Source organism: Physella acuta, unplaced genomic scaffold, assembly GCF_028476545.2.
Source record: "Physella acuta isolate Inbredline_101_S28 unplaced genomic scaffold, ASM2847654v3 ptg000336l, whole genome shotgun sequence".
NCBI classification, from domain to species: Eukaryota; Metazoa; Mollusca; class Gastropoda; family Physidae; genus Physella; species Physella acuta.
The window spans coordinates 69,271-80,271 of NW_026731855.1; the positions used below are offsets into that span (position 1 = coordinate 69,271).

Consider the following 11,001-nt stretch of genomic DNA (forward strand, 5'->3'; position numbering starts at 1 on the left):
CAGTGTATCTGTGTGTGTCAGTATGTAGGTATCCGTGAGTAAATATCACTGTGTAGATGTCGCTATGTAATGCATTACCATAATGATTTTAATTAAGAACTTGAAGGAAAAAAATATTGACAGTCATGTTAAAATACGCCACACTTCTACAGTTAGGATGTGAGTGATGGTCGCCTTCTGAGGTCTAGTGCGGTTAGGTGAAGGTCCTTGAGACCTAGCCAGTGCTAGACACGCTCGCTTTAATTTGTGCAGTCAAGCGTAGCCAAAGCGTCACGCGCCACTAACCACAGAGGTCGCGGGTTGCTGGTACCAATGCTATACAGTGTACGATGATATAAAGTTTACATTGTCTGTCGATGTCTACAGTACCTGACGTTTACAGTGTCTGACGATAACAACAACGTTAAACAACGACGTTTACAAAGATATTTAACAACGACGTTTACCAAGACATTTAACAACGACGTTTACAAAGACATTTAACAACGACGTTGACAAAGACATTTAACAACGACGTTTACCAAGACATTTAACAACGACGTTTACAAAGACATTTAACAACGACGTTTACCAAGACATTTAACAACGACGTTTACAAAGACATTTGACAACGACGTTTACAAAGACATTTAACAACGACGTTTACCAAGACATTTAACAACGACGTTTACAAAGACATTTAACAACGACGTTTACAAAGACATTTAACAACGACGTTTACCAAGACATTTAACAACGACGTTTACCAAGACATTTAACAACGACGTTTACCAAGACATTTAACAACGAGGTTTACAACAATGTTCACCACAACAAACCTTCACTAAACTTCTACTAGCTACTGAACTTGTTCACCAATCCTTGGACCACATGAGCACCAACAAATCCGGACAACTCCTGTGATCCTCGTTACACTGAGCAACATCGTGACATGTCAGCGTCACTCGACCCATCACCCCTTGATGTCACTCTTCCCAGATGCCACTCTACCCCTAGAAGTCCCTCTACCGAGATGTCACTCTACCCCGGATGTCATATGAAATACTGGTTACATTTTGCTCTCAACAAGTCAGTCTAACAAATTAAGATCTTGATATAAAAATAAAAAATAAAATATTATTGTAGACACAAAGGGCCCGCTATCCAGCCAAAACATGTACTAAAAGATGTTAACCCGGTTATGTCCCTTGTTACTTACACGGCAAAATCAGCTAGTAGAGTTTGGTGATACATTCGAGAGCATTAAACATCCCAGTTTTCCCAATACACGAACCCTGAGCCCCGAACCCCTCTACCCTGTGGTTCTGTCTTCAACATCCGGTTCCAGCAAGGCTGTCCAGAAGTTGGTTGCTATGGCAACAATTACCCCATTTTCCCAAATAAAGATATTCGTTTATAGACTGAATGGAAGTCGTATTTCCGTACTCAAAACAAATTAGATGTTTAAAAATAAATTAAGGGGGCGGCTACTCTCAACATCTAGAATTATTTCCCTCACCAGGTAATCCAAACACCAAACCTGTAATTAAATCATGTTTAATCAACGGATACAATGTTAAACTAATATTAGATGCGTTACACAATATAGGGCGATAGTCGGTAATTACACGAACCTAATCAATCATGTTAATTTAGTAATTACAATTTCTTGAACGAGATTTTCTTGTTTGTCATCCTAATTAGTCAAACAATCGTTAAGTGTTAAGTCAAGTCCCCCGTAATTCTTTTCCACAATTACAGTCATCATGTGAAGTAAATTGATCAATACATTTTACCTAAGTATTGTAATCTGTCCATTGATTTTTTTAACAATCAGTTGTGGTGTTCCGTCAATAAGAATCGCAGACCACTAAGAACTACGAATACTGTATCTCTATGAAATCAGTTACATATTTAAATCATGTTATTAAACTTCTTTCGAATAATAAAATATTTTGTTAAAGGACTTTATCCATCAGTCCCAGAAGTTGAAAGCTAAATCAAAAGAGAGTGGAGATATACTTGGCAGGGACAATACAATATCGTCCGTGGTACTAGGTTCTTCTAAGTAAGTTGGTCTAGAACAGCTCCAATTGATTTAGACCTTTCAGATCCAATCAAGGGGTCGTCCATTTGTCGCTACATATAAGTTCTCTTTGAGGGGGGTGTGACAACATACATTCTATAAATGAGGAATTTTGAGCAATATAATCAAATTTTTCATTTTGTAATATATTGAATTATATTCTTCATTTAAAAGTTGATAGAAGCATTTTATTAAATAATAAGGAGGAATGAACATATTTCGATATAGAAATCTAAATAAAAATTGTTTTTCACTCATTCAGATACCAACACGATCCGACCTTTACGCCGTTTGACTATTCGTGAAGAGCAGCTTCTTGCACGTCCGTGTAGAATGCCGGGGTGCATTTCTTCTTCTCTTGGTCCACTGAGCTGTCAGCTGAACGCCAACAGTTCAAACACTCTCTCGTACCCCATCACAACGACGTATCCCGTCACACCATCGTACCCCGTCACAACGACGTACCCCGCCACAACGACGGTTCCCATAAAGACGAGCTCCTACGTGGACCTGAGTGACGACTTCCGGTACTGGTTCACCTTGGTCGTGACCATCGTCACTTCCGGTGTGGTCAGCCTGCTGGGCATCGTGTCCAACGTGACGAACATCCTGGTCTTCAGGAAACAAGGTCATTGTCTGGTCATTTTTTGGTCAATGTCTGGTCTTTATCTGGTCTTTTTTTTTTCACCGTCTGTACGTTTTTGGTCATTGTTTCATTGTCTTTTTTGTGTTGTTTTATTGTCTAGTCATTTTCAGGTCATTGCCTTATCATTGTATGGTCAATGTTTAGTCATTTTAGTCATTGCCGTGTTATTTTCTGGTCATGCTTTGGTCAATATTTTAATATTTCAAAGAAACTACAGAAGGCTATAGAACAAGTAAATAGTTCTAAATTCAACATTACACAACTCATGTATGTGTCCATGTTACCTTAGCGACTGTAAAAACGTTTAGAAAAAAATAGGAGAACTATTAGCTTACATCCATCCTCCGTCTATTCCTTGTTGTATTATCTACAATCTCCATAACCCTCCAACTGTCCCCCACCCCCACTCTCCAACCATCCCCCCTAAACCTCTAACCATCCCCCCACCCTTTAACTATCCCCACCATCCACCCCCCACCAGTGGCTTATCGAGGTCGGGTGTCACCCTGTGCGGCACCTGATAGTGTCACCCCCCCCCCCCCCGTACGAAACAACATATATATATATATATATATATATATATGTATATATATATATATATATATATATATATATATATATATATATATATATATATATATATATATATATATGTATATATATATATATACATACATATATATATATATATACATACATATATGTATATATATATATATATATATATATATATATATATATATATATATATATATATATATATATATATATATATATATATATATATATATATATATATATATATATATATATATATATTGTATGAACCAAACCGTTTTCCTCAGGCATATATATTGCAACGTCGAGTTGATATAACTCCCCCCCCCCCCCCTCTCCGTCACCTCAACGGTGAGGGCTTTAAACTGTGCTCAGATAATACTAACGATTTGCATCTATATTCGGTTATAAATTCAGCTAGGCGTTTCATGCTTTCTTTATTATTAGCAGCTTTAGGTCATGGTGTCACCCCCCCCCCTCCACTCATGTCCGGATTAGTCTATTTTTTTCTTAAAAGACTATTTAATTCACTCTAATTAAGCATTTAATTAAGTGAAATTTTTCTGTATATATTTTGCTATTTTTTGCCTTGGTGTCATCCCCCTAAATGGTGTCACCCGGTACGGTCCGCTCCCCACGCTCCCCCCTGGCTACGCCATTGCCCCCCACCCTACAAACAACCCACCCCACCCCCCTAGCCCTCTAACCATCCCCCACGCTCTAACCGTCCCCCACCCCCACCCATCCCCCCACCCTCCAACCGACCCCCCACCCCCACCCTCCAACCGTCCCCCATCCTCCAAGCACCCCCCCCCCAAACCCTCTAACCATCACTACTTCTATAACTAACCTTTGAAACATTTGCCCTTGACCCTCAGGTCTCAAGGACAGCGTCAACATTTCTCTATTCGCCCTGGCCGTGGCTGGACTCTTCTGCGTGACCTTCGCCCTCTGGTCATCCATCTGTAACGTCCTGGACGTCCTTGACCCTCCAGGGTTTACCTTTGACCCCTTCAGCCTTCTAGTCATGACGTCAAGCAACCCAAAAATCATCTTTTCAAAAATCATCTGTTGGCTGACTGCTCTTATCTCGTTTCAGCGTTGTCTGTGCGTGACCTTGCCGTTCAAGGTCAAATTTTTATTCACCCCCACCTCAACCATAATACTAACCAGCTCCGTATCAGTACTCACATTTTTAAGCCACATGTCGATATATTTCTTCAAAGACCTTAAACTTGGCCTAGACCCTAACTATAACATAACCAGGATCTTTATGGTGTATATCAGGAAAGGGACCCCCAATCAGTTGTTTATTACGCTATTCTTCATCTGTCTACCAATCATCAACTTCCTCGCCATTCTCTGCTGTACTGTTATCATGATCGTGGTACTGAAGAGCGCCATAAAATGGCGGACTTCCGCTCGACTGGGATCTCAATCCAATCTCAAACAAAAACTGCTAAACACTATTCCAAAAGGACTCGAACCCAACATTGTTTCCAGCGAACCCGAACCCAACCCTACTACCCAATGCTCTAGACCCAACCCTGGAGCCGACACGAAAGAGGTTCGAACCTCCAAGCTTGTCTTGACAGTGATGATCGTTTTCATCGTCTGCAACACTCCTAGCAATGTGCTGGTCGCTGCCAGAGAAGTGGTCAGCGAGTTTCAGGAGAGTGGCCGTCTGCAGAACTTGTACTACTGCATGCAGGCTCTGGCCTTTCTCTGTGAGACCGTCAACTCTAGTGTCAACATCTTCACCTACTACGTCATGAGTTCAAAGTTCAAGGCCACCTTGTTGAGTATGGTTTAAAAAAATATTAAGACTAAGAACAAAAAATAAACAAAATTTTGTTAAAGAATCGAAACACAGAACATTTTTTTTTTTCATCCTGAAAAAGCTATGCACCCAAAACTCCATCCTTGACATCTATAACTAGACTTTTATAAATTTATTTTAATATAATTTAATGTTTTAAGCTTCAACACAACATCTCACCATAATTAAATTCAGGATCATTTAATTACCTACGTGTTGACGAAATTGTATTTTTTAAAATTATTTTCGCGTACCATAAAACTACAACAAATTTACAACCACTTACTTTGCCAATAAAACTACAACAGATTTAGAGCGACTCATTAATGGAGGCGAGCGAGTTGACGAGATTCCTTCCATAATGTTGTTGTCATGGAATAAAAACGTGTTTTTTTAGATTTAGACCGTAAAAAAAATAAAAAATAAAAACTTAAGCCTAAAATTAATTTAGAAATTTTATATTCTTAGAATAAATGCTATAAAAGTTGCAAATCCAGAGAACTTGAAAATAATTTGTTGAGTTTAAGGCTACATTTCTATTTATTTTCATCAAGCCTAAGTTATAACCGGATGTTTCACTTTCGTAAGACAAATATTGATTGGCTGTACAGTAACTTAGTGATCGATAACTATTTGTTTACAAAACTTTGCAGATCAAGTTTTTAAATAACAATGCAAATTTAAAACCCCATGACCTAGTTTTCTATTTTTAGCTTACAATGTGTACAATAAAATCTATGGCAGCCTATCCAATAGCAGGATGCCATGTTTATGTCGCCATTACACGTGAAAACCAAATTGTTTTTGCTTTTTTTTTAATTTTTATTTAGTTACCGAAAATATTATAAACATCAAATACATCCAATCTTTAGTAAAGTCCGAAAAAAACCAGACAGGCAGGATTTTATAACCATATTAATTGTAAATACGCTGTGCATGATTTTTTAATGAATTTATACACCTCTCAAATACCTTTGAGACTTTTCTCGCTGGTGTCCATTAAGTAAAACTACAACAGATTTAGAACGACTCATTATACCTGTAAAACTACAACATATTTAGAACCACTCACTAACTAAGTAAAACTACAACAGATTTAGAACCACTCATTACAACTCTAAAACTGCAACAGATTTAGAACTACTCATCAAATTTACCTTTCGCAATACTGACTGCGATATTGCTAAGTTCTAAAATTAGAAGAATGTGTCCCAGCTAGCGTAGGCGTATGTCACCTTGAAAGTTGCAGTTTAACCAAGTAAGGTTATGGTGGGGGGGGGGGGGGTGGAGAGAGAGAGAAGAGGGTGTTAAGAAATTTTATGTGATGTACGTTTCGTATTTTTCAGAAAACACATGTTAAAAGAAAAACCACATTGAATCCTGTTAGAATAGTGTGATTGTTCCCCTTGCTAGAGTCATACCGTGGACCCAGTCACAAATTGAGATGTGTAGGGTTGGTAGCTTAAATTAACGTTTGGTGCTGGGGGGATTGGGGGGGGGGGTCATAAATTGGTGTTAGGGTAAAGTTAGGGCTTGGGCTAGGGATTGGGTTAGGGCCAGCCTTGACATCAACAGTTATATATTTGATACATAACACCTGACAGCCCTTTTATTCCATTATTGACGTATTATTGGATAATCCATAATGGTATGGAGCATAAAATTATTTCTTCTGTTGGTGAAGGGAGTTTCCCTTGGTGACGTCATATTTTACATAGAAGAAAGAGGCAGATGTTAGGACTCTTGCGAGTAATCTAATCCTCCTCCTAAATCCCATGACTAATCCTAGCCCCACTCTAAACCCCATGACTAATATAATCCTCTTTTTAAACCCCATGACTAATCTAATCCTCTTTCTAAACCCCATAAGCTAATCTAATCCTCCTTCTAAACCCCATGACTAATCTAATCCTCCTTCTAAACCCCATGACTAATCTAATCCTCCTTCTAAACCCCATGACTAATCTAATCCTCCTTCTAAACCCCATGACTAATCTAATCCTCCTTCTAAACCCCATGACTAATCTAATACTCCTAAACCCCATGACTAATCTAATCCTCCTTCTAAACCCCATGACTAATCTAATACTCCTAAACCCCATGACTAATCTAATCCTCCTTCTAAACCCCATGACTAACCTAATCCTCCTTCTAAACCCCATGACTAATCTAATCCTCCTTCTAAACCCCATGACTAATCTAATCCTCCTTCTAAACCCCATGACTAATCTAATCCTCCTTCTAAACCCCATGACTAATCTAATCCTCCTTCTAAACCCCATGACTAATCTAATCCTCCTTCTAAACCCCATGACTAATCTAATCCTCCTTCTAAACCCCATGACTAATCTAATCCTCTTTCTAAACCCCTTGACTAATCTAATCCTCCTTCTTTTAACCATATGACTAATCTAATACTGCTTTAAGTTCTCTTGTGGTATATATAATTGAACACAAAAACTTATTATAAAGATACATGTATGATACTTGTATCAAGCCCCAAGCCATAGCATGATACAACTAAAAAAAACCTTGTACGCTTGTAAGATCCAAGTTTTTAATACTACACCCCTCACCCACTCCCCCCCCCACCCCCACCCCCTCCCCCACCCCCTCCTCAGTACTCGCGTGTAAGCTCGAGTCGACGTGAATTTTCCCCGCCGTTAGCACGACAGGGCTACACGGCAGTTATGACACACCTGTGTGTGAGGACAAGCCATCCCATGACCAATGTTCCCTCTAAGGACAAAGAGTGTGTGTGCAAAAATTATGTTGTGTGCGCGGTGCTAAAAATGACTTGGGCAAGTTAATATGTATTTTTAGTCTTGCAATTAAGCATAATAATGAAGGCATGCATTTTGATAAATTAATAGTATAATGTGTGTGACTTATGAAACGTATGCAATTAAATGGAGATACGAATACCATCAAAATAAATAAAAAACTAATAAAAACTTTCAGTTATACTTAGGCAACAAGTTATATGGTCGACTTACTATGTTAAAGTAAGACAGTCATATGGTAATAATGCTAATACCATAACGGTAATACAAACGCAATAGTTTAACATATGCAACATTTAATAAAGCTGACTTAAAAACAAATATTAGCTAACCTTTCAGGGGCATTTATTGCAATTTCTCGCGTCTAGCCTTGCATTGCTTCCACACCTTATATGCTTTGTTTAAATCCACATCCTCTCCAGCATTTAGATATAATTTAGTTTGCATCAGATTCTCCAAATGTGTGGCTTCAAGTCTATTTCGTGCTTGCACTTTTATTATGTTAATAAGGCTAAAACCTTGTTCGTAATCAGCACTGCATGCTTGGAAGGTACAATAATGTCACTTAACTTTGCCAGTGAGCTAAATTTTGTTATTTGTTTTGACAAATCTTGCATATTCAGACATATAATTTACAGAAACAGATTTGAGTTTTTCACTTTATCGAAATTTGAAGTCATTGTATTGGATGGTAATTAACTGATCATTTGTTGTACGTAACCCGTCTTTGTACTTTACGCACAGTTCTTTGATATCTTTGACGCCAAACACTCAAATGCATATTTTCTAAAACCTGTAGCATAAAAAAAGATGACAAAAACTGCAGTTCATCTCCTGGAAACCTAAAATTTAAATGTTCGCAGACTGATTGTATGTACTGTGTGGTTTGCCTTGTGTCGATTCTTTCGTTTAACTCACACTTTTCTTGGCTTTAATGTTCAGTGTAGTGCTGTTACGCCTGTCTCCAGAGCTAAGGCATCACTTACAGTAAGCTGAGTTATTCCACTAAAAACGGTTTTGTAGAATACAGAATTGACTGGACAAAATTTAAAATAAAGGATTAGCATTTTATGTACTGTTATGCCATCAACTATAAGCGTGTGGAATGATGCTGCTCGAAGTTCTGTCAGTATGTTCTTTACAACAACTTCGTTAATTACTTGAACAAACTCAAAGGCGTATTTCTTACTTCGCCAACTGTCTGGTATTGAAACATACTTCCCCATGTGGTTATGAATCAGTTGTACCGACCGCTTCGAGGCGTTCATCTTAATGATAAGAAGAACATTATCCGTTAGGATTCGAACTTTATCCTCGTTTTATCGCTGGCGCTCGTTTTGCTCAATTAGTTTTCCTCGCTCAATGTAAGTTTCAACCAGCAGACGTTTAAGGTCAGTTCCATGTGAGCTGTTGTACGAAATCGCAACATTTCCTACGTAAACGAGAGACAATAGTTAACGTTTACAGTAGTCAAGCGCCCATGATTCCCAGAGCTTTCCTGTGACCAATTCGTTGTTTATGTTGGTTTTGTTACAAGTAGTAGCAGCACAGAACTTACACTTCAGTCCAATCTCATCTGAATATTCGTAGATGCTTTCTAATTCAACCGAAACATTATATGATATGGCGTATCGGTTGTTACAATAACTTTGAGCCATTCCAGTTTAAACGAATCTATCGCTTTTTTTTTGTGCCACATTGTTGTACTGCTTGTTACACACATTTTTCTTTTCAACATTTTCAAATAGCACACAGTAGTGGACATTTATTCCTGATTTACCTAACCAGTCTGTGAATACTGAAACCGTTCGATCCAGGTGCACGTAATAATCCCAAGAATTGGATATATAGTATATAAATCCTTAAACCAAACAGAAAAAAAGACATCCACCTTTAGTAAAGTAGATTTTACATCTGACTTGGGTAAACCGTCTTAGTATCAGGAGGTGGGTGGTGGTTGGGAGATGGGGGAGGGCAGTGACAATAGAAAATAAAACCTTGCATGGTCAGCTAGTAGCCACAATCCCTTTCCGGTATTAGGTGTCAGTAAACCATTAAATCAAGCAGAGGGAGGGTCACCCAGACATCACATCGGTACCCGCCCCGCTCAGTTTAGAGTGAAGTCATTAACTGGACCTGTGGTATGACAACCAAGGCCACCCCCCCCCCCCCCCCCAAGTCAATGATACCCCTTGGTTTCTGTTTATGCATCAAAACACAAAGACTGTTCGTTTAACAAAACAGGCAATAAAAATGTCGCTTAATTCAAGCCACTGGCCACATTTTTTCTAGTGAATCAGGCTAGCCCGACGTTCTGATAATCTGTGCGCGGGGTCAGAAAATGTCTGCGCGGCACATTTGAAAGTACTGCGCGGCCGCGCAGCCGCGCAGCTTAGAGGGAACACTGCCCATGACGTCATGTGACACATTTGATTGATGCTCCGGGCATCACGTGTCCTAGTGGCAACAATCCTGCTGGTGATTGTGTCCATTCAGGGAAGCTAACAATTTTACAGGGTCACGCTATTGTGGTATAACGCTACACGGTTTTGTAAGCTAACACGGTATTAGAACACCATACAGTAGTCTATACAGTGTTAGAGGGCCAAATGGCCATGGTGTTATAAGGCCACCCAGTGTTATAAGACCAGTGTTATAAGGCCACACAATGTTATAAGGCGAGTATTATAAGGCCACCCATTGTTATAAGGCCACACAATGTTATAAGGCCACACAATGTTATAAGGCCAGCCATTGTTATAAGGCCACACAATGTTATAAGGCCAGCTATTGTTATAAGGCCACACAATGTTATAAGGCCACCCAGTGTTATAAGGCCACCCAGTGTTATAAGGCCACACAATGTTATAAGGCCACACAATGTTATAAGGCCACACAATGTTATAAGGCCACACAATGTTATAAGGCCACACAGGCCACCCATTGTTATAAGGCCAGCCATTGTTATAAGGCCACACAATGTTATAAGGTCACACAATGTTATAAGGCCACACAATGTTATAAGGCCACAAAACGTTTTACGGCCAAAGAATGACATACGGCCACGATATGTTTTACTAAGCCAATTAATTAACCACATTGTATTATAAGACCAAACAGTTTTTTAAGG

The 11,001-nt window shown here is 38.9% G+C and overlaps 1 protein-coding gene across 1 annotated transcript; it reads left to right on the plus strand.

Annotated features, from left to right (window-relative positions):
- Positions 1–2,398: 2,398 nt before the first annotated feature.
- LOC131940961 (uncharacterized) lies at positions 2,399–5,082 on the plus strand. Its single transcript, XM_059299901.1, has 3 exons — positions 2,399–2,693; positions 4,148–4,265; positions 4,536–5,082. The coding sequence occupies exons 1-3, from the start codon at positions 2,399–2,401 to the stop codon at positions 5,080–5,082; spliced, it is 960 nt and encodes a 319-aa protein (XP_059155884.1).
- Positions 5,083–11,001: the final 5,919 nt, after the last annotated feature.

Excerpts from the sequence above, each read along its gene's own strand:
- LOC131940961 (XM_059299901.1), top strand. The coding sequence starts at position 2,399 with ATGCCGGGGTGCATTTCTTCTTCTCTTGGTCCACTGAGCTGTCAGCTG. Across the intron at positions 2,694-4,147 it reads CCTGGTCTTCAGGAAACAAG|GTCTCAAGGACAGCGTCAAC; the intron begins GTCATTGTCTGG and ends CTTGACCCTCAG. Across the intron at positions 4,266-4,535 it reads GACGTCCTTGACCCTCCAGG|GATCTTTATGGTGTATATCA; the intron begins GTTTACCTTTGA and ends TAACATAACCAG.